Raw genomic sequence first — 25,644 nt, forward strand, 5'->3', positions numbered from 1 at the left:
GTTTCAATCTCTACTCGCTAGCATTTTATAAGAAGAATTATTGAAAAAAATCGTGGAAAGCAAGAATACAAAACAATGGAAAATTTAAAACAGTGCAAAGTTTTACAAAAGTGGAAGCATAACTTGAATATTTTGGCGGGAAAGAATTGCGGGAAAATCGTTGTTTTAAATCCTCTTCAAGATGGCGGAACAAAATTTTGAAAATCTTTTATCACGTAGTGGACGACAAGTGTTCTTGGGCGACTTGGAAAGACGTCGGCCAACGTATGTACATATTTTTCTCTTCTTTCAGCTTAGATTTATTCAGATCGCAAATAAAGTAACTATGTTACCTCATATATTAATAATATATATTTTCATAAATACTAATTAGTAAAGTTTGTCTCAGACATATTAATTAAATGGGGGAGAAAAGCCTTGGTTCAGAGCGAATAGATAATGATTGTTCAGAGCCAAGGCTTTTTACCCTGGCTAACGTTTGCCAATTATACTTTAAGTTGATTTCAATCATTTTATGTACATTGTTGCAAGCCGATAACTTTCTGTAGGGGCCAATTATTCTTAAAGGATGAGTCTCAGCTGTCTGAGTTTGTGATGCTAAGTTTACGGTTTCATCAATTTACAGGCACCCGGACATGGTGATAGATACTTTCCCGTAATGGTGATAGATACTTACTAACTGTAAACACAAAGTATGACGGTTGAGGCTCATTCTTTAAGGTACTCTGATCAGTCTGATGCTGACATTACCTAAATTTCAGATTTATTTAATGCTACAGAATCCTACCCCTAAATCACAGACTGCCATAAAGATGCATTTTATTAAAAAATATACATCAAATTAAACTATAAGGTATAAACAGCATCCACTTATGCCTCACAAAGTATGTGTCTCCAATTTTTGTATAATTAACAATCATACCATGAGCTTGAGTCGTATATGAGCTGATAGGTGCACTGAGTCAGCTATGGTAACACCGAGTCAGCTATCAGCCATTTACAAAGAGAGCGAGGGGTACAATTGTTTTATAATAGCGAGCGACAAAAGTATTTATTAACAATTTAATACATATTTACATATTCTTAATTTACCTCAGCAAACTATTCAGCCATTTTGCTTTTTTTGGCTTTGCTACCCACTTATATGAGCTGGTATACGGTGGGTAGCTCAACCAATCAGATTGCAGAATAGCTTGTATACAATGAGTATTGAGATATACTTTGTATAACCATCGTATGGTTGCCGTAGTAATGGTAGAGAAGCCAATGCAGGCAGTGTATTGGCCAGAAAGTTAATTAACATGTCAATCATGGACCAAAATAATGGTGGACATGTAATATGATTTGCTTTGGGAAAAAGATACAATGTTCCAACATAGATTTTTAAGCGCAGTTTTCCATCACATCTGTATGCTCAACTTTTGCAAGCAAATTATGCTTTGTTTTGCATGCCTGCACTAGCAGCTTTGGTGGAGGCAGCTTTGCCTAAAGCAAACATGAAATAAATGTGCCTTTTTTTGACCAAGTGTGTCAGTGGATGTTAGCTTTGAACTGATATTATTGTTAGTCAGATTATGTAATTTTATGCATATCCATCAATAGTGATTCCTATTTTGACCTAAAGAGGGATTGAAAGTGTGCTTACAAAAGCTATCAAAAGTTTTTAAAAGATGGTAAAATATTTTGCAAATTTGTTTTGTGATTGTGTTACTGATGTAAAGCAGCCTCATACCGAGGCGCTTAAAATTCATCATTCAACCAATTGGTACAATATTTTTGTGACAGTCCAGCAAGCTTTGAGATGAGAAAGTCAAAGTCTATATCACCTTTTTATTGCTAATAAACAAACTCCAGGATTTGCTGATGGTTATTATGAAACATTTGCAATGCGAGCATGTGAACTAATAAGTGTTTGGTGAGACGCCCAATGATCGAGACTACTAATTTTACAAACTATTTTCCCCAGAGATTAAAAAATGTTATCAAACAACGAGAAAAATTTATTTGGAAACTTTTAGCAACATTTCAACAACATAAAAATAGTCTACATAGTATGTGTAATCTTGTTTTAAGTTGTATATAAAAATCGAAGGTAAGGACTAATTTTACAAACGTTTTATACATCTCGTTTGACTTGAATATTTACGAAGTTTTTATTTTATGTAAACTACTGAAATTAGCATTCAGATATAAGTTGCTGGCGCTTACATGATTATTCCGGCTAACTGCTAAAAACTATGTGTCAGACGTTTTTTCAGTAATAATATTAATATAAACAGTGAATGAAGGAAGGAGTTACGACTTAACAAGATGCTCCTTGCCATACAGCACATTGAATGAGTGCACAGATTGCGATCAAAATCAGTGACAAGTTGGTGTGTATCGCTTGAACCTACAATGGTCGAGGTCGAACATTCAATCTTGATCTCATCCAGCAAAGGCTTTGCTACATTTCCCAATATTCGCCAAGAACGTCCTTGAAAAGTGGGTAGTACTGCTTCAGGTGTGCGATGCTTGAACAGGTTGGATATGGAACAGTTGCGATCTTCAGTGTATCATTGTATTCACCGGAGAGAAATACGTAATAATTCTAAACACCTTTATTCCTATTCTGTCTGCAAAAGCTCTTTTGTTTTGTTTTTGATAAATGACGGTAGCTCGTTACTTTCTGCTTCGTATCCTTTCGCGAGTAGTTTCCAGTAGCGGAATATATTCCAGGCGTCTCCTTGGTACCAATCCTTCCACTGATCACGTGGAACTGGGATTCTGATCAGCTTGTTGCACGTGTCATTCACACCAGACGCGGTAAAGTCTATCACTACGCCTCTGTTAGCGACAGCGTCGTCGTAGTAGGCCAGCGAATTCGTAGTGTACTCCAGGTTGGTAAGGTTGCCGAAGAAAGAGTTGTTCCAGTTGGCCAAATCAATGTCCTCCCCATCTCCTTCTTTATCACCGATATGAACGATCTTCAATTTTGCCCACTCTGGTGGACCTTTGCAGTATTTGTCTTCCCAATGTTTCTTACAAATCTCAACGATTTTGTTTGCGTCACAAGGGCTGTCGGCGTCGATGTCGAGAGTTTTCCTGCCGAGGAACTGGTCACGAACTGATCCACCAAATGGTATACACAGACAGCCACCTTCTTTGAGTTTGTCAAGTACATCCTTGATGGTTGTTTTCCCAAGTCCCGGTACACGAGCCTTTAACGCCTTTTTCATTCCTTAATTAAATCAATTTAATATTCAATTTTTATTCATATTTTATCTTTAATTAAGTTAAAAAATTCTACTGAATTTCAACAGTTGCTCTTCTTCAGGAAAAAGGTACAAGCAATTGTGCACAAAGGCCGATTGGTGTGCGATTTAGTAAGCACGTCTTCCTATACGAAGCAGCAAACAGACATTCTGGTAACAAGACTTAAAAATAAATAAAAGACTGCTATAATGTTCAGATGTTGAAGAATAGCTGCAGTTAAAGACAAATGATCCGGCATTACTAGGTGTTTTGTAAACATTTCTTCCGTATTTAATTTTAATTTTCCTGCGTCACCAAAGCAACGTCCCAAGTGTATGTGTTCCGGGTGAACAACTTCCATAAAAACTTTCTTGTTTTGTTTCTTCTGTCAAATCAGCAAGAAATCTAACAAAATGTGTACCTTGAGTGACGTCGTTTGACACAAACGTTACTGCTGGTGGACGATCCCAAGGTTTCGGATTTCCATCGTAAGCTATCGTTTTTGGGTCAATTTCACAGTAGTTGGAACAAGCGCCAGTGCTTCGTTTTGTGCGAGAGAATTGGGTTTCGCTTTCTACCCCCTTTTTCATAGAGATCTTTAACCTCGCGAGTGTGGCCTCCGAGAAACCTGTGAAAAAAATATGAAACATACAAAATCTGATATCAAAGGTTCTGTTTACTTATTCCAAAGTTGTGCAGAATATGAAAAAAGTCCAGGAAATATCATTGTCATTATCTGCATCTTACCTAGAAAAAAGACCAGGATAGCGAGATAACTTCTTAGATTCAAAAACGTGGACATGCTGAACCCAAAATCCACTCACTGCGAAATACAATTTTCAGATGGTTTTATTGAATTTTATAATAATGCAATTGCACTCCATCATGAAATACCGTCAATGTGAAGTGTTGCAATGTTAAATGTTAAAATGTTAAAATCATATTTCTTACCTTTGTTTAAAAGTTTCCTGAGCTTGCAATTTGACTTATTTCCTGTTCGCGACTTGACACAAATAAAGAAGAAGCGTCAGAAGCGTTTTACTGTATACATTTGGTTGTCATGTATATTATATAAATTTGCATTCAGACACCTGCTTCCTAGATACACCGACACCTTCTATTATTAGCATAGTAAAAAAATCTGGATACTGATTGGTTGAGAGGAATACAGCTATTTTGTTGTATACTGCAGTACAGCTTTGAAATGATTTTTTTCAAAATAAACAAAATGGCGGAAGGTTTTTTTGCATACAAATTAAACAAACCTGGAGGAACAAAAAGGACCAGAAAAGTAAACGCAAATACTACCAAAAATACAAAGTTATAAATGAAAGTCTGACAAGACTGTATTTTCACAAGAAACTATCAATGCATGTTTGCTTTGCCTTTGGAAAAATGTGCTCGAATTATTCCTTATTCAATTGTCACGTTCGCGATAAAGCGATACAAAAAGTGTAGGATTTTATTTTTTTTGACAGGACACAACATTTGTTTTACAAGCGTTATAGTGTATACATTTCCTCTGAGTGAATAATTAGGAAGTTTATATTATCATGTAAATTCTATAAATGTGCATTACTGCATTATACCTCATAACCGGGATTATAGGCAACACCTGCTTTCTATTACTAACAATGATTTGTCACGTATGAAAGCCTTAAATTCGGATTAGAATATATTGTTAGCTAAATGATGAAACATGCATGCATCGATTTCTGTAGTTGTTTCAAAATTTCTCAAACTTGAGCAACGAAAGGGAAAAGTCGAAATAATGCAGAATTGTGTATTTTGATTTTATCGGAATTGTTAATACAGACCTTGGATTCGGCCCACTCCAACAAGGGGGAATTTCGTTTTAGACGTTTGAGTTTAGTACTTAGTAAAGTTATGTCTCAGACATAATGAAGGCAGAAAGCCTTGGTTTAGAGCGAATGGATTCAGAGTCAAGACTATTTAATCTGGCTAACGTTTACCAATTATAGCTTAAGTTGATTTCAATCATTTTATGTACAATGTTCCAAGTTCCTTTCTGTATGATTATATTATTAAACTAATTAAAGAATGAGTCTCAACTGTCATGCTTTGTGATGCTATGTTCACAGTTTCATGAATTTACAGGCACCCGAAAATGGTGATAAATACTCACCCAAAGTAAACATATAGCGACACAAAGTATAAAGGTTGAGGCTCATTCTTTAAGGTACTCTGATGCTAACATTACCCAAATTTCAGATTTATTTAATACTGCGGAATCCTACCTATAAATCACAAACTGTCATAAAGATGCATTTTATAAAAAAATACATTAAATTTCATTTTAAGGAATAAACAGCATCCACTTATGCCTCACAAAGTATGTCTCTCAATTTTTTTATTATAGTATATATTACCATTTTATGGTTGCCATAGTAATGGTAGACAAGCCAAACCAGGCAGTGTATTGGCCAGAAAGTTAATTAACAGTTCATTGACTGACCGAAATAATGGTGAACAGGGACATGTATGTAATATGATGTGCTTTGGGAAAAAAATTATAATGTTCCAACATGGATTTATCTGTTGCTGTATGTTTTTAACGGCAGTTTTCCATCACATCTGCATGCTCTGCCTTCACATTTAAATTTATGCTTTGTTTTGCATCCCTGCATTAGCAGCTTCGGCGGAGGCATGCAGCTTTGCCTAAAGCACACATGAAAAAAATGCGCCTTTTTGTGACCAAACGTGTCAGTAGATGTTAGCTTTGAACTGATATTAACGTTAGTCAGTTTATGCAATTTTATGAATATCCATCAATAGTGTTTCCTATATTTTGTCTAAAGATAAAAGACTGAAAATCATTTGCTTATCAAAGCTACCAAAAGTTTTTGCAGGATGGTAAAATTTTTTGCAAAAGTGTTTGTGATTAAAGAAAAATCTATTTGGAAAGTTATCAAACATAATAGTCTACGTAATATTTGCAATTTTGTTTTAAGTTGTCTACAAGAAGCTAACTTATTATTACTTAATAATGACTATTTTTACAAACGGTTTATACATTTCGTTTGAGTTGAATAATTACGAAGTTTCTATTTTGTGGAAACTACCAAAATTTGCACTCAGATATCAGTTGCTGTATGTTTATATGGGGTCTGTACGCTTACAAGATTATTATTCTAACTGCTAAAAACTATGTGTCAGACGTTTTTTCAGTAATAATATTAATATAAACAATGAACGAAGGAAGGAGTTACGACTTAAGAAGATGCTCCTTGCCATACAGCACATTGAATGAGTGCACAGATTACGATCAAAATCAACGACAAGTTGGTGTTGTCGCTTGAACCTTTGACGGTCGAAGTTAAACATACAATCTTGATCTCATCCAGCAAAGGCTTTGATACATTTTCCCAATATTCGCCAAGAACGTCCTTGAAAAGTGGGTAGTACTGCTTCAGGTGTGCGATGCTTGAACAGGTTGGATATGGAACAGTGGCGATCTTCAGTGTATCATTGTATTCACCGGCGAGAATATACGTAAAGAAGGTAATTCTAAACACCTTTATTCCATATTCTGTCTGCAAAACCTCTTTCGTTTTGTTTTTGATAAATGATGGTAGCTCGTTACTTTCTGCTTCGTATCCTTTCGCGAGAAGTTTCCAGTAGCGGAATAGTTTCCAGGGGTCTCCTTTGTACCAATCCTCCCACTGATCACGCGGAACTGGGATTCTGATCAGCTTGTTGCACGTGTCATTTACACCAGACGCGGTAAAGTCTATCACGATGCCTCGGTTATCAACAGCGTCGTCGTAGTAGCCCAGCGAATTCGTAGTGTACTCCAGGTTGGTAAGGTTGCTGAAGAAAGAGTTGTTTCAGTTTGCCAAATCAATTTCCTCCCCATCTCCTTCTCGATATTCACCGATATGAACGATCTTCAATTTTGCCCACTCTGGTGGAGCTTTGCAATATTTTCTTTCCCAATGTTTCATGCAAATCTCAACGATTTTGTGTGCATCACATGGGCTATCGGCGTCGATATCGACAGCTTTCCTGCCGAGGAACTGGTCACGAACTGATCCACCAAATGGTATACACAGACAGCCACCCTCTTTCAGCTTGTCAAATACATCCTTGATTGTTGTATTTCCAAGTCCTGGTACACGAGCCTTTAACGCTTTGCTCATACCTTAATGAAATTTATTTTTACTACGGATTCAGGTAGACCGCTAATTTTTGCGCAATGACGTGTATAGGCGTGGCTTTAACGTTCTGACATTTTCAGCATTCTATTTTAGTCACTTTTGTTTGCAAGGTTTGAATTTTGAACATAAACATTTAAGTCTTGCCCTAGAAACGTGAGAATGTCTGCCTGGAAACGTCATCGCCCAACCGTTAAGATTAAGGGGGACAACTATTCACAACGGTCTACCTAAATCTGCACTCAAGAATACAGTATTTCAACACAGTTACTTTCACGAAAAAAAGTACAAAGAATTTGAAGGCCGAATTTCAAGGAGCTGTGCATGCACTTAATATTTATGAATCGTCGAGAAAGAAGTAATCTTTATATACCTGGCTCCTAGAATTTAAAACTTTCCTTTCCTTGAAATTTTTCTGGGCTCGAAACTGACATTGTGTTTCATGCAAATATGCTGAAGTGTATATAATACATAATATTTTAAGAAATATATGCTATTAGTCCTTTAGTCTAATTCTTTTCCATGCTCCAACCGTTACATTGGTGGCATTCGTTACTAATTGAGTTAGTTCTATTATTAATTTAGTGTGTGTTTAGTACTGTTTTGTAATCGTCTGTAATCTATAAGTCTGTAACCTGTAATCAGCGGCTGAAATCTATAAGTTAAGTATACAGGACAAATGTATACCTTGATAGACGTCATTTGACACAAACGTTACTGCTGGTGGACGATCCCAAGGTTTAGAATTTCCATCGTAAGCTATCGTTTTTGGGTCAATTTCACGGTAGTTGGAACAAGCGCCAGTGCTTCGTTTTGTGCGAGAGGATTGGGCGTCGCTTTCTATCTCCTGTTTCATCGCGAACTTTAACCTCGTGGGTGTGGCCTTCTGGAAAGCTGGAATAAGAAATTAAAAAAAGAATATGAAACATACAAAATCAAAGCTTCACTTTACTTATCTTATTGAAAGGTTGTGCAGAATATGAAAAAAGTCCAGGCAATGTCATTGTCATTTTCTGCATCTTACCTTGAAAAAGGACCAGGATAGCGAGATAACTTCTTAGACTCAAAAACGGGGACATGCTGATTGCTGAACGCGAAATCCAATCACTAAAAAACACATTTTCCGTTTGGTTTATTGAATTTTATGTTAACACAATTATACTCCATCATAAAATATCATAAAATTGAAATGTGAATCAGACAATGCCTAAGTAAGGTTGGTACAAGTCCTTTATTAAAGTCTTTAATTATCATTACACTAAATTCAATACATAAAGCGTAGGGGAATTAACTTTTGGTGATTCGGTATTTTATTATATCGAATTTTCATTCGAAAAGAGTTCTTGTAGGTTTTTGATAATGAAAAGTCCTTGAAATTTCTTAAAGTTATGGTCGGAGTCATTGCTTATAAGACAAGGTGCTAAAAGTAAAAGTTCATCTAAAAAAATTCGATTTTTATGAAACTGGTCTGTATATTATTGGAACCAGCCAACCAGGAGACGTTAATATGAATGCTGCAAATACTTACTCTGTCATAACATAGCAATGTGTTTCGTTCATTTACTGAAATAAGTTTTTTATAACACGCATATATAATTATATGTATATTACAGCCTCACATCATGACCGTACATATATATATCAACATTCCAAGAATGTGCTAAGCAACGCTTGTGGCTCAGAACTAAAAATTTCTTTGTTCCTTTTGCACATCCTGTTTTTAAAAATGATTCAGAATCAAGACAGAAGAATAAACCTCATCGGGCCATTTGAAAGATAAAGGGTTAGGAAATATCGGAATTAAATGCGAAAATTCCAGAATATATATGGTTGCTATGGGTGAATTTGAGGTAACAAAACATCCTAACACTTTGAGCCATACTACAACTGCTGTTTATAACCGTCTGCCAACTTGAACGTATTATTTATATGACATTTACGAGCGCTGTCATTTAGTGGCACTCCGGGGTCTCTAGTCCGAATACTCGCATAGATAATCATATCCAATCCTGTTTTTTCACAATAATAAAAAGGTCAATATATCGTCAGCATTATTACCCCGCTGACGGGATGTATATTAAGCCACCTAAAAGTTAAACGGGAATTAACTAAAAGTGAAAGCGAGTATCTCACATTTTATGATCAATCGTTCGCGAAAACGAATAAATTTCTGGGAGGCGAAGGTCGCTCTTATCCACATTTACCACGACCATGCATTTCGAAAGATAAATAAATGGCTATATATAAAAATATATCGCTTAGTTCACGTAATACCTTGAAATTCTTTCACACGTTATTTCGTTGCCTCTTTTGTTTTCACAGAGAAATTCCTAAAAATGTTCAGCAATATTTTTTGGAAAGCAATATAGTTACTGCTGAGAATCGTTTGAGCAACTGCCTCATAACTGGGAGTTAGCCAATAAGAATGCTCAAAGGCCATTTATCATTGCTGAAATTAATATGCAAAATCAAATAGGTATTGTTGATCTGTACCAACAACGATGTATAGCTTTAAATGAAATATCAATCATGGGGAGGTGGCGCTGATTTAAAAACCGACCGAATTAATTGTCCTTTAATCCGAATTTTTTCGATAGGTAAATAATATTTAATTACCAGTTACTAAGTGTTTGTTTATATATTACGGACTGAAATCCTTTCTTAAGTGCTTCGTGCACCATCTGAATCTGTATTGTTTTGAATCGGCAAAACAATGTTTTCTTTCTATATTGCATGGCAATTACCTGTTTTAGCGTCCCTGCTTAATTTGCTTTGTAAATATTGTAATGAACGAAATTTTAAATAAAATGTTTTTTTAGCTTTCATGAAGTGTAACTTTTCTTAAATTGCATCAAAACAATTATGACTGATATGGATAAGGTCGACAAACTTGGACTTATTATGAGCTTTACGCGTCCATTGTTATTGAAAATGTCTATTCGATCATTCATCCCGTTTACGTCGTTATTATTACTAACAACACTGTATAATTATATATCTTGATATGATGTACGCGAGTTGTAGTTTTCCCCACCTTTTTTATGAATCAACTTAAACAGTATTCTCGAATTTGTGCTACATGCAGTTGAATTAGCTAATGTGTGCAATCCATGCACATCAAACTTTACGAGCATAGTTTTACAGCATAGTTTTACAGCATATCTTTCCTTAGGATTCAAAATTTTATCAAACACTGCGGAAACTCTTTTTGGAAACCTTTCATAAACATTACTATTATAAAGATCTGCGTTATATGTAAAAGTTGTTTGTTTTGTGATGCGAGTTGCAAATAAGGACTTCTGGAAATGACCATTTTCTCCACACAGTACAGTACTTGTAAGAGTCGGACTTGATCATGAATCATATTTCTTACCTTCGTTTCACACCTTGACCTTGCAACTGATTTCCTGTTCGTGACTTGACACAAAGTGTGTTTTAGAAGTGTTGTACTGTATATTTCGCCCGAGTTTGAATAATTAGGAAATTTATAGTAATATCATGTGAATTTTCTAAATTGGCATTGCGCGGCCGCGGTTACTACATTATGCCTCATAACCAGAATTACGCAACACCTGCTTCTTAGTATTAAGAATGATTTGTCACGTATGAAAGCCTGATTAGAAGATGTTGTTAGCTAAACGAAGAAACATTCTTGCATCGATTTTCGTAGTTGTTTCAATATTTCTCAAACTTGAGCAACAAAAGGGAAAGGTCGAAATAAAAAAGTTTTTTACTTTTTTATTTATCGGAGTTGTATATGACGGATAAAACTTTTTTGCTTCTTGAAACTGAAAAACTGAGAAACTACGTCGCGTTACAAAAACGCGTCCGATGTGTGTCAGTCTCCATTCGGGAAATTATACGCGAATGTATATAGAGAAATGCGATTTTGTATTGCTTTCATATCGTGTCGCATATTTCTGGCGATGTATATAATGCATGTCTACAAGAGCATATGCTGGCCTTACAAGATTATTCTAGCTACTAAGAAATTATACGCGGCATTATTGTTAATAATTATTGTTTCGATTTTCAAAGCATGAATAGTAAAATAAAGAAAGTTTCGTGTTGCATCTTAACATCCAACATGTCGAATGAGCACACCAACCAAGATTAGACGCATTGACCAACTGGTTTTGTCGCTTGAAGCTTTAGAAGTTGGCGTGGTTGTTAAAGCGGTTGTGTTGGAAGGTGCAACAGTTGTGGTTGAAGGTCCCAGGGGACATTCGATCTTGATCTTATCCACCAATTCCTTCACTTCGTTTTCCCAATATTCACCAAGAACCTTCTTGTACAGTGCATAGTACTTGTTCTTTTTCTGATTCTGTTGCGTGATGTCTGAACAGGTTGGATAAGGGACAATGCGGCGATGTTTTTGTTGTCGTTGTATTCACCAGAGAGAGCATATTTAAAAAAGGAAGTTTTAAACACCCTTTTCCCGTTTTCTGTCTGCAAAATTACTTTCGTTTTGTTTTTGATAAAAGATGGTAGCTCACCGTCGTCTGAATCGTATCCTTTCGCGAGAAGTTTCCAATAACGGAATATTTTCCAGTAGTCGCCATGGTACCAGTCATCCCACTGATCACGTGGAACTGGGATTCTTATTACCTTGTTGCACGTGTCATTCACGCCATACGCGGTAAAGTCGATCACTACGCCTCTGTTATCGACAACGTCGTCGTAGTAGCCCAATGAATTCGTAGTGTACTCCAGGTTGGTAAGTTTGCCGAAGAAAGAATTGTTCCAGTTTGCCAAATCAATTTCTTCCCCATCTCCTTCTTTGTATTCACCGATATGAACGATCTGCAATTTTGCCTTCTTGCTCGGAGCTTTGCAATATTTTCCATTCCAATATCCATTTCCAAATCTCAACGATTCTGTTTACGTCACAAGGGCTGTCGGCGTCGATATCGAGAACTTTCCCGCCGAGGAACTGGTCACGAACTGAACCACCAAATGGTATACAGACACAACCATTCTGTCTCAGTTTGTCAAATACAACCTTGATGGTTGTTTTACCAAGTCCTGGTACACGGGCCTGTAACGCCTTGTTCATACCTTAATTTCATTAATAAAATGATCACTCTACATATAGGCCCGTTTAATTGCAATTTTACTGGGATGTTGAGACAGTTAGTAACGCTATGGTATAAAAGTACCTTATTTGACAAAAGGAGAGAATGGCAGGAAAAATCACTCGGGCCTTAAGAGATTGAATTTGAAATTCCCTTTTGATAGTTGTAAACAAGCATGGATAAGTTATAGATTATGAAATAAGGATGTTTCAGTTTTAATTTTTGCTAGCCGGTGGTTATCACCATGGTGGAGTTTATTAAAGTAAACAAGATCAACTTGTAGCTATAGTAAAGCTATAGCTATACAAGTTGATATTTGTAGTATAGTATGGAAAAATTATATGCATTGGTTGGACAAGAAATACAATACATTTATGCTGTCACGCGTGGTTGTGACTAACACCAATTGTTCCTAGAATTTAAATATTGAGATACCATAATGTACCTTGTGTAACCGTGTCAGAAACAAATGTTTTGGCTGGCGAACGACCCCATGGTTTAGGTTGTTGATTGTATGTTATGTTCTTTGAGTCAACCTCGACATAATTGGAACAAGCGCCGGTGCTTCGTTTCACGCGAGAGGAAAAGGTAGAATTTCGTTCACTTCCATCGCGATTTTCAATATCGACGGCGCGACCATCCAGGAAACTAGGAATATAACAGATGCATTTGTAGTTAGCTACGTTCCAATATAACCAGAGAGCAGTTCGACAAGGTCAAAACGTCGTCAAGGCAAACTGTATCTCCTTGATACACCCTGTATACACAGATTGGGCATCGTGAAATCTCTTGAAAATATTTACGTCTTACATCAAAATCAATCGTTTGAAAGTTCATAGTGCGCTGTGCAACTATCAATCTATTTTCCACCATTGGAAACTGAAGCCTTAATTTTTTAAGTCTTCTCGGAATGATTAAAATGCCATTCAGGTACTTCAATTTCACAAACTCCATCATGGATGTATCTTACCTTGTAACATGACCAAGATAGCCATGTAAACTCTTGCATAAAGGATCGCTGACATGTTGAATCCAAATATTAGCGATTGTTTCAGCAGTTCAGCTATAAATATTGCAATTTGTAATCATTTTATAAATGGAATATACATGTTTCAGACGTCGAACTTTTCATGTGCCAAACCTAATTTTAATGAACTAAAATCTTTGTTTAAGTTCACAAAGCCCTCTCTGTTAAAATATTTTACAATATACCCCTTAACATTGATTTCTAAGAATAGCAATTAATATTTCATTTTTTGATAACGAGCGTAAACGATTGTAGAGTTAAAATCATTTAAAAGACACATATATAAATCCAACATATGAATAAATGCATGCAAAGGCTGTTTTCATATAACAGGCTTTAAACATTTACCCCCGCCAAAGAACGCGGGTGGAAATCCGCCTTAACGCGTGACTGACTGCGGTGGAGCGCAGGTAAAACACCCTGGGTACGAGGTTGACTCAAATGCCGGTCATATGATGTTTTTGAAACACAGTGAATTATGGAATTCTTGGAATTGCGACGAAGCCAACTTAGCATACGTATTCGCTGTCAACATATGTACTGCAGTAATAACAAAAAACTGCCGAAAATGTGACTATAGGAGAATAAAATGTGTTCAAAATAAAACAAATTATTTCGAGTTGCAGGGAAAGCCAGGCGAATATACACAAGTACTAATATATCGTGAAAAAGTTACTTTCGTTTCAGCTGCATGTTTATGCTCAGCCCATCTTGCTTCGCCTCAAAGTCATTGAAAATTCGTCTACTTCCGACCTGAATTTTGTTCCTCCAAACATTCATGACAAATCTATTACTAAAATCGTAAGGTTTGCGAAATGCCTACTGATCCTGGAGACTTTTGGGTAGGCTATGTTAATTTTTATATGTTATGTAATATTTGCTTCAAGTTTATCTGACATTGACTACGTGCAGTATGCTGAATGCAGTGCTTGTCATCAATTATCACTATACAATTTTGCATATATTATGACAACAGTCACTTAGATTATCACATTTCTTTGTATCTTACCTTCTTATTTGTTGATAAAGCCTCCAGAGCCTTGTTCACTTGGGCTTGAAAATTTTTAACGCTACTGTAGTTTGTTTGACTTGGGTTATAAAACGGGAAATTGAAATTTGATACCAACACTGGCGTTGCCATCATTCATAAGTAGATGGAATATATCCATATATGGCCATGTTCATGCACTGAGCGTAATATTAAGCAATTGGTTTACAAATACATAATCTCCCAAATCTATCGAGCTGGGTATATAAAGGGTTACAATATTGAGGCACAATATTGAGCTGTGTTTACACCATACAAGCTTATGAACCTGTATATATAACCTGTGTATAAATGTTTTAAATAATAAAAAGTAAACAATAACAAATAAATAATAATAATGAATAACATAGTCTCCCCTATCACGGTAGTATTTCTCATATATGGTTCCGTAGTAATTAGCCAATTCTGTTGCGATTTCCAGTCCCTTAAGGCGTCGTGTTAAAGAAATAAAAGATAAATGAATATGTTATGTGTGCAAAAAGCAAGCAGAAATTCAGTTAAGCCTGGTTCTCATCATAAGTCACCGACAGTCGGCGATGTATTGTTTGTGGCCGATATCGAAGAAAATTCATTCAAAACAGCAAAACATTTCATTCATCAGTGATCACCGACAATAGCTATCGCCGACCATCGGGAGTTATATGAGAGCCATGCAGGCCTTAGAAAGTGGAGGGGCTAAGCCTCCCAAATTTCCGGAATTTTATGCCAAATAAGGAAAAATTCTATCATGTTATCGATCTCTATCTAATTTTTAACAAAACTATCATGGAAGATTGTATATTGCAACAGATATCAGTGTTTGATATTAGATATAGCAGTTAAAATCATTGAAATATGACTACCTTCATAATTATATATAATTTGCTTCAATTAAAATTTACAGTGTTACACGTTTTCGCCCGACAATACGGTTTTATTAGTATCAGTTTTTTATCATGGTTCGTGATTTAATTAAGCGAGGATTGGGATCCTTGCTAAAAGGGAACCTTGTTGTTTACCAAAGTTTTGATTCATCGATTTTAGGAAGCGTATGACAACTGTAAGGTCATTTGCTGTGGTAAGAAACTGGGCGAGTCATCCAAATGGAGAGAAATCAGACGAACCGGTGAGTCGCAACGTGACGAACTTGGGCTGCACAGAGAATTTCACCGCGCCATCCAATTCCGAATTCTGGAAATTTAAGTGGAATAAAAGCACAAAAGCGAGACAAAGTTTCTATTAATATGCCACCTGCCGTGTCGCAGGGCCGGGAATTTTACGCAGAACAGAACGCGCTTTACATCATCTTGAACAAACAAATGTCGTGGTATTTACAGTCCATAATGTAAACAAACACTTTGTTTATCTTTCGAACCACTATATATTTATATATTGCCTAAAATATCAAAAACTGTCAAAAAAGAAAAAAATATCAATAATTATTTTGGTTCGCTGTAGAGTATGAGCTGGAGTTTATATTCAAAATATATATTTTTGCTAAATAAAGTGTTAAATCAATTAGCTATCATATCCATGCATTGTTTTGAGCATAACCCATGCACAGAAGCTACCTCAATCCTTCTTAATATGTCAATCTTAATCTATGTTAATCTTAATCTTTGTTAATCTTTTTTAATCTTTGTTAATACGTATATATGCCCATCTATATTTGTGGCTTAACTTCACGTCTGCTGATACTGCAGGCTGCTGATGAACAATCATTCTGTATAATATCTTCAACCCATAGGCCAGTCCATCCAGTCAAAAAGACAATACCCAATCACCCGAACTGTCCCACCAACCACTGGGGTTTCAAGATGTCCAACCAATGTCTGATGATGACAATGCTGATATCCGCATACCTTCTATTCCTGATGACGATGATGATGGCAATGTTGGTACGTGCATTTTATTACTCATTACATCTTTCTCATATATACTACCATCTGGAAATTTCGGGACTTTTTATTAAGACCTTGTACAGTCATACATGCACGAGCAAACATAGATAAGCGTATAAAACTTTATTATTTTTGGACGCTGGCCCCAAAAATATAAGTATATATATTTGTTTACTTTTATATTGCATATGCATTTAAATATGTTACATAGGTGAATATTTAAGATATTTCAACCGTATTTCAACAGCACTGTACGAACTCACTGTTTCTATTTCAGACCTTTCACCTCTTGTTGCTTCGAACAAAAAGGAATTGGATGGCGAATCTTCGTCAGATATAACCCAGAACGCTTCAGTGGCACAAGATGACGTATCATCAATGGCAGTCGATGAAAGTCCTACGAAAGATGAATTACCACAAAGTTTCGGCGTAGAGGGTAGTTTACCTGGTGGTGAAGAAACTGTTTCGAAAATTGTCGTTCAAAGCAATTGGGAAACGCCATTATTGAGTACGTATTGTAATTGCTTTTGGCTTGTATAGTTTATATATCTAGTTTTATTCATTTCAGCTAATTGAATTAATTTTAACCACTAGATTTTTCTTCTAACTGGTACAAAAAAGTTTTCAGCGGGAAATTGTATGAAATACACTGAGAAAAACATACAACGAATATAGCTACACATGTTTTGAACTCCATATCTACGAGTTATCGGCACGAACTTTGAAATAGTCTGAGCAAAATTACTGTGAAATATATAGTCGAAACTGGAAATCATGGTCTGCAGAATGTGTCCCCCAAAGCGAAAAGTTTTTAATTTTCATGGCCACCAAAGCGAAAAGTTTTTACTTTTCTACTGCTCTAAAACGGCCTTTCTTCCCCAAAATTGAGGGTTGTATACACGCAGTTTTTGTTATCGTGTAATGCTATAGAAAACAAAATAACCAAATCATTCCAGTTGACACCGTAATTTTATCGCGGCTTTTTGTTATTACAGTTATTCGACTTTTTTTAAGCGATTATTTTTAACAACTGAAGTAGCTAAATCATAAAATAGATACAGGAAAAGAACAAGATTTTGATGAAGAAGATGAAAACGATGATAATCCTTTTGCTGGTGATGATGTTGACATATATGAAGAGAAGAAATCGCCTGAGAATGAGGTATTTGAAGCGAAGATCATTTTAGACGATATTATTTATATTTTATATGTAAGTTTAATTGATCGATGTCAGTCGTTGATAGCTGATTCTGAGGATGTGTTTAAAGCTGGTTTTCCACTGGCGATATTTTTCGCGCGAATCGATATTTTACTTTTGTTCAGAGCTCTCAACCCAAACCATCTGGAATAAATTGATCAAATACAAAGGAATAAAGTCACTTCGGGGGAAAATATGGCTAGTAGAAAACCTTGTCTAATGTCGGTTTTCCACTAGCGGTATTTTTCGCGCAAAGCGAATTTATTCTTTTGTATTTGAGAAATTTGTTCCGGGTGGTTGCAGTTGACAACTCTGAACAAAAGTAAAATGTTGCTTCCAGTGAAAACTATCTCCAGTGGAAAACCGGCCCTACTATCCCGAAAACGCCTGAACGCAGTTTACCATACCAAAGACTATCCCGTCTGCGCACGCGCGGAATCACTTTCAATATGCGAAACAACTATTATATACTTCTGATTTTTTTTAAAAGGCCGGAGAAGCTTCGGAATCGGAACTTTCTATATAAAGGACAGTCTCGCGGGGTGGTCTCGATCTAATTTTGATCAGAGCCCCAAGCTAATAGAGTAAGAAGACCAATTATACTTGCATAGATCCTCGATCTTATTAGGATAAATGCGCCACTCGTAGGAGCAGTCTCCTGGCCCAATGACGTGATTACCAATGGTCTGGAATATGTGCCATACATATATACATGCAGGTTTTCAATCAAAGGGTTCTCATTTCCTAAACAGCAGTCTCCATCGTCAAGCATTGGTTTGAAATCTGGGCAACAGAGTCTCCAGTCTCGTCCAACAGCAAAGAAAAGAGTCGTCTTGGACATTAAAACGAGAAAAAATAAGCAGCCTCGGTTTGATGAAGAGGAATATGAAGGTATCGTTAACACGAGAACGAGGCTTAGGGGCCAAGACCGCGAGCCTCGTTCCCGCATTATGACTTATTTCCATACTTATTAGTCAAAATGAAAAATTATTTTTCATGCACGGGTTATAGAAGGTTGTTTTGCATCTTCGCACATAGCTTGTGAGAGTGAAACTTAATATCCATCTCATTTAAGGTGGTTCTAAATTTAAAACGATAATGTTGTGACGTAATTACCGAAAAGGTCTATTATTACATCATTACATATATTCACGATAATTACGATTATTATGCATTCATACTGTATTCTCGTGTCTGATTGGTCGAAACACTCCAAATAAATCTCAATATCCGGTTAAATTTCATATTTTCACCGAAAACATCGGTCCAAAAAAATCAATATCCCTTATCGCTTGGTATCAACATCCCTTGGTATCAATATCCCTTGGTATCAATATCCCTTGTTGTCCCTCAGCTTCGCTTCGGCAGATAACTTTGACCTCGGTCTGAATAATTCTTGATATCATGCTCAGCCTCATCCAATGATTGTATATTAAATTAAAAATGGCGTAAAATAATATGCATAATCTACTTCCCAAAACTATAGCGAATGCGATTAAAATGACGATAACTCGTTTCCTATTGAAGCTCCCATTCTAACACTCCTTAAAAGAAGGGCAAGATATTCTACAAATTTGTTTCATGTAAAATAGAGATTCCTTATTTTTTATCGGGTAAAGGTTTAATGTATGCCAATAGTAGATCGTCCTAATCTTTTATGTCTGTATGCATGAGCTTTTCCATCGAAAAGGAACATATATTATATATTTTAGCGCAAAACTTCGTTCGTCTATACAATGCCGATAGGGGAAGAAAAGGCGGTTCTAAAGAAGTCACTGATCTAGATATCGTATTGACTAACGTTGAAGAAATTGCTTTGGATATGAGGTAGCTACTGTATGTCACTCAAAGATTCTGTATATACGCATGTCATATTTGAGTCAGAAAAGCGCCTGAATATGCATGTATACCGTCAACTTTTAATAGCTCAAAATATTATGACAAACTAATCTGTGATATGCAACATTGGAGGTAACTTCTTTCAAATATTCAAAAAGGTTTTTCTAAATTATTCTTACCACAATTAAATGGTTAACTATCTAGAGAAAATACGGCTTTAAATAAGGTTGTATTTGAACGGCAAATCATTGCATGGTTACATGAAACTAATACTATGTAACTTGGTCATTTTTTTCTTAGGCGCCAAGCAAATTCACCATTAACCAAAAAGGTCGTAAGGGAAGCGTTCATCCAACTTCGACAAATATTCAGTGATACGGCAAGTGCCTACAGACGCCTTTTTTGTCATGTTTCGTATATATAACGAACTGAGTACGTATATGTTTTTACTCTATGTTTTACTGTATGTGAATGAGCGGAGTTTCCTGACTTTCAGATTGATATCTACAAAGAAAAGAAATATTTACAATCTGCTACGACGAAGGTACCAACAAATTATTATTCATGTATTTTGGTAATATTCCGGCATTCGCAACCAGGAATAAAAATTTAACAATCTATTGAACTTTAATTTATGATATAACACATATAGTACGCGCGTGCTGATTGGCCGAGAAGCGTGTTTCTATAACTGCATGTATAGAAAGACGGAAGATGTTTTCTATTTCTTAAATAATTATCAAAGTTTAAAATGGTTTAAATCATGCACGACATCAAGTGTAACCATTTCGCTTTAAGTTGAAACTTAGCTTTAAGTTGTCATCTAATATCGTGACGATCTTAATCGTGCATGAAACTGTGGCCTCTGCCCGCACCTTAATTCATGACCGAGCAATTTCTCTCCCCAGACGAATTCCAGACTGCAGAAAACGAGACAAGAATTGGTGAAAATTCAAGATCAGAGAAAGGAGTAATTATTATACACGTTATATACATATTCATTCTCGCCTGTTTTTGTTCACTGAATTAGCACATTAGGTAATTGGCTTGATATATGCTATAGAGGCAAAGAAAAGTAGTTCGTTTGCTTTTTTAAAAAAAAAAGTAGGGTTGTTTTTAAAGAATTTCTTATGAAATTCATTTTTCCGAAATTTTCATCTACCACACATAAGTGTTCTCTATACTACAAGCAGGCTTGCGTGCCAGATAGTGACACGTACTTTGGAAAAAATTAATTATAATACGCGGAATGTTATCGTATACAATTAAAACAGAGATGTCAAAATGAAAAAATCTTTAATAATTTTTTAGAACGGAGACGGAATTGAATAGACTAAAATCGGAATGCGACACTTTGGAGAAACAGATTAAGGTGCGTGATACTGACTTATTTCACTTAAAATGAAGTAATGCATAACTAGAGTAATATATTCAATAGAGGCAATAGCTTACTCTCGATAGCTGGAGCTGCATGTGCAACTTTCAAAAACCTTTTTCTATATTTTATGCTCAAAAGATTAGAGTAAATTAGTAAGGAGTGAAGGAATCATCGTTGCCCCAAATATACTTGGTGTATATTTGTTGAATCTGCGTCATCACATTAATTTTGCTGAAATTCAAAAACTGAATATTTCTTGTCTTTTACCTAGTGCAAGAAAGAGGCCTTTGATTTTCTTCATGAGTTTGAAAAATTTCAAGATGACTTGAGAAAAAGCGACAAGAGTCATAATAAAACGGTAAGAAGTAAGAAAAGATGTGAGTGACTTAACGATGTTAGAAAGTGTGAGTTATTTTAGAAATATATCGGACATTTTGTCTAAAAATGGTGACAAAATGTCTGAAGGTGGCGACGGAATGTCTGAAGATTGTGACAGAATGTCTGAAGATTGTGACAGAATGTCTGATGATTGTGACCGAATGTCTGAAGATGTAACCGAATGTCTGAATGTGGTGACAGAATGTCTGATGATGGTGACAGAATGTCTGAAGATGTAACCGAATGTCTGATGATGGTGACAGGATGTCTGAAGATGGTGACAGACTGTCTAATGATGGTGACAGAATGTCTGATGATGGTGACAGAATGTCTGAAGATTGTGACTGAATGTCTGAATATGGTGGCCTAATGTCCGGAGATGGTGACAGAATATCTGCATGAAGATGGTGACAAAATATCTGAAGATTGCGACCGAATGTCAAATGATGGTGACGGAATGTCGTAAGATTGTGACATAAAATCTCATGATGCATGGTGATAGAATGTCTGAAGTGGTGACAGAATGTCTAATAATGGTGACAGAATGTCTGAATATCGTGACTATCGAGAATAAAAGTGTGCGGGATTTATCATATTTCCTCAGTTTGTTTCTTATCTCTAATATAATTTTCCATATTATAGTATAAACGAGCAATAACTATTTTTTCTGCTTGAATGCAACTAAAACTCGTTCTAATCTTGTATTAAGGAATGTTGTGCCAACGACGGTCTGCCAACATTATTGTGTGAAGCAAGCGGTTACCTTTCAACAGAGAGACAGCTGAGAAATATCAACAATAAATTGCAATCTTGGTTGGATAACAATAACAAATAGACAATGAAAGATTTTGTGATACTCGTAGTGGATTGTCCTGTATGGGGTATTTTCAAGGGGTCGGCCTTTCAACATTTGCAAATGTTGAGCGTATAACTGTTACTTGAAATGTCAAGAAAACATTCAGATTATGAAGTAACACTCGGGGGAGCAATGAGATGGACGGTTAGTTCAGGACTAGAGACGCGCTTGAAGGATTTAAAAATCGAGGCTTAATTTTAATCTCGAGGAAGAAAATTTCTCTAAGCAAAGTCAAAGAAAATAGAAAAATTATATTTAACAATCATGTTTTATACATACATAAATATTTTGACATATTGTATATTCTGTATCTGGTTATTTAAATGCACCTATGTTCCGTTGTAGAGACGTTTGAGTTTACAATTTTAATCCTGCATTGAGGCAGGGCGTAGCGATAAATTTTGTGGTCACGTGTGATATCGCTACGTTATGCTTCCGTATTCTTCCATTTGAGTGGCAAAAAGACTGTCAATACCGACATATTGCGGTGAAAACCTGTGAACTAGATATCGATTCGATGAACACAGTTCTTGGCGGTCATATAAGTCGATGAAATATGATAATGGCTTAGGTAATCGTAAGACATGGGAAGAAAATAAGCGGCCATATTTGTGACAGTCGCTGATCTGAATACGTAGACTAGATAGTTCATGTATAGTATGAATAAATCATATACATTTCAAAATAAATAAGCGTGTGCGCTTGGATTTAAACAGCGATTATGCATATAAACATTTATATTTTATCAATAGAAATAGAGAATAGAAATTCTTTACAGCCGTTTGATAGAAATTTAATATGTTGAAAGCAAATTATATATGAGAGGTTTTGGCTTGTATTTTGCGATATACCGAGTGTATTTACTGATCTGATGATATAACCTTGATATATCACTACTATAGCAATCTAAAAGTAAAACAAATCAATATTCAAAACCTAATTTGAAAGAAATAATCTGTCACGCGAACCTTTCAAAAGGTGTTTCTGAGTACAGTACTGTCCAGAATCAACCGCTACCTAGAAACTACAGCCTAACCGCAACCGAACCGCAACCGCGGTGTTAGGTTATTTCTGGACAGTACTGTATGTCTACTAATAGTTTTGTCTAGAGCTTCAGTTTACATTGGATTTCAAGTCAATGCCGTGTGTTTACAGCAACGCTCCTAAAGCCGTATTCCCCCTGGTAACTTATATGCCCTGTGAATACAGATTGTTAAAACATCTAATTTGAAATTAGTTGTCCCGTGTTCATCTCTTTTTTGTCGATTCTATTTGGTAAAAGCAACAAAAAAATAATCAGTTTTATTAAACCAGGGTTTTATAGTTATTTGAGCCAATATAAATTGGTGCAACAAATAAATCTGAGGTAACCAGTTTTAAATTGGTACTTCTTTTACAGTGCGGGTCTTCGTGTATTATTAATTCTTGTTAATTTGCGGCCAGAAAATTGCTGAAATTCTACTTCTTAAGTTAGCGTGAAAACTGCAAACCGCCGGAGAAAGTATAATTCATGTAGCTACACCTACTTTAAAGTATACATGTTTAATGCACGATATTTGAATTTACCCATTCACGAGCAAACGTTAATAGTTATTTTGACGGTTGAGTCCAAGCGGGCACAACAAGTACAACGGACCTGATAGAGCCGGCGTTGAATGACTATAATTATATCTACCGACTTTTGAAACGGAATTTACTTTTAATCTGTTTGAATATACTGTCATTACTGGATATTTTTAATCAATCTTGCGATGTGAACGACCAGCTAAAATATCATGCCGAATTTTTTTCTAGCAAGCAAACCGTCGCCGGGGTTGCTAGCTCACCTGTCGCTGAAGTTTGCACATTTCATATATGCAATGTAAACTATCTTGCCGAGCGGTTAATAGAGCCAGTTACGCTCATAAACAACAAAATTAATCCGGGGTGAACACAAATGTTATGTAAACACGTTCATACTTCGCCTTATTGTTAATGTCTTTTATGCTATCGTACGGCTATATTTCACTGCCATTTGTTGAAGTCGACACGATTCCGACAATTTTGCCATCGTGAAATCGTCGAAACACCGCGACAGATCATTCGTGACTACAGTTGGCTTTAATCGCAACAGATGTTTGGCTCCCACGGTAAATTTCATTGCTATAGATTAGCATATTCATTCTCATTGCCAAAATTGCATCCAGTACGCTGTAATCTTAAATCACTAAAAACTTGTGCCTTTTCGATAGCTAGCGCTTTATTTGTGCATGCATTTCGCAATTGGCTGCTTCAAAAATTTTTTACTGCAAAAGCTCATTTATTTGCCGTCAGCTTTAGAAAGATGTCTGTATAAAAGCATATTTATTGCATGAACGAGTTGTAAGCCATGCAGGCTTAGTTAGGATAATCGGCTCATGGGCGACTGGTCAACAATATAGGATCATTCAGCTCAAAAAGCTACTATAGGAATAGTTTACTTGCTTCCCTATATAAAAAGCGGGCTCGCTTTAAAACTCGCAGTACCGTTTAAGTACAAGTAAAACTCACAATAAAAGCCTACGATTGCATGTAAACTAATGGTTTTGAAGATTAAAGACAATTTCTCGCACAGAGAAACCACATTTCCGGATTTCATTGGTTAAAAAGCATTTAGCCGGCACTCGATAAATTTTTCGTCGTGCTGACATGGGAGACGGGCTGCGGTCGTTGAAATGCGGTATGAATATTGGATGTGTCGTTTTAATCTATCCGCAATTGGTTTAACAAACATTTAATTCCCTTGCACGAGGAATACTTTGCGTGATTATAATGCAGGCAATAAGGTACAAACATTATCAAGCTCATAATAGAATGGCAACACTTTGTTTAACAAAGGATTACCAAACGGATTACGATCTCAAAAAATTCAAATATGGTAATCGGTTATACTTTGAATTATAACAATTTTCCACCTCAAGGTACAGGAGAATTGAAGAAATTAGTTGCCCTTACGGTATATGAGAAAATAAAATAGTTGAAAATTGAAATTTTTGTTTATAATTTTCGTCTTTTAGTAGATGAAACGATTATATAAACGCTATGTTGTAAAAGTTTCCATATTTGCACATCCGTAACTTATCCACGCATTCACATGCACCAAAAGACGAAAATCAGCTGTGATCGTTTCTTTCCATCTTTTCGTTAGTCACCACGCTAGTTTATCTTCTTGAAATTCGGTAAAATTTTCAGATGAATTGAGATTAATTCTTCAACATTTAGATATACACAAGCATTGACACTTCAGAATCGAGTCAATAATGAGCCAATTTGAATTGTAATATTTAGTATAAGATATAGTGTGTGAGTGATTGTGCGAGCAAGATATAATTTCATGTTGATACAGGCTACCAGGTGAGCGAGATGACCAGATGTTCACTTCCCAGTATTCATAACTACCATGAATAATCGTTTTGCATCTTAATATGCATGATCATGACCGTTTAAAACGCTTTAACCCACATGCAACACGTTCAGTTCATGTTGAAAGTTCGCCGATATCTACGTTTCTAAATTTTGGTTCGTATATGGATTTTTC

At 35.9% G+C, this 25,644-nt stretch overlaps 1 protein-coding gene and 1 long non-coding RNA gene across 2 annotated transcripts; both read left to right on the top strand.

Moving 5' to 3' along the window:
* Window positions 1-47: 47 nt before the first annotated feature.
* LOC114534604 (ubiquitin carboxyl-terminal hydrolase 36-like) lies at window positions 48-19,900 on the top strand. Its single transcript, XM_028556065.1, has 8 exons — window positions 48-264; window positions 15,583-15,664; window positions 16,286-16,436; window positions 16,717-16,947; window positions 17,495-17,601; window positions 18,390-18,528; window positions 19,350-19,464; window positions 19,777-19,900. The coding sequence occupies exons 1-8, from the start codon at window positions 182-184 to the stop codon at window positions 19,898-19,900; spliced, it is 1,032 nt and encodes a 343-aa protein (XP_028411866.1). The 5' UTR covers window positions 48-181.
* A 53-nt stretch (window positions 19,901-19,953) lies between these two features.
* On the top strand, window positions 19,954-22,525 carry LOC114534627. Its single transcript, XR_003688146.1, has 5 exons — window positions 19,954-20,020; window positions 20,385-20,446; window positions 20,788-20,848; window positions 21,126-21,212; window positions 21,942-22,525. It is a non-coding gene; the product is annotated as an uncharacterized LOC114534627 (long non-coding RNA).
* Window positions 22,526-25,644: the final 3,119 nt, after the last annotated feature.

This window comes from Dendronephthya gigantea, unplaced genomic scaffold (assembly GCF_004324835.1).
Source record: "Dendronephthya gigantea isolate DGI-Jeju-01 unplaced genomic scaffold, DenGig_1.0 000103F, whole genome shotgun sequence".
Lineage (NCBI taxonomy): Eukaryota > Metazoa > Cnidaria > Anthozoa > Malacalcyonacea > Nephtheidae > Dendronephthya > Dendronephthya gigantea.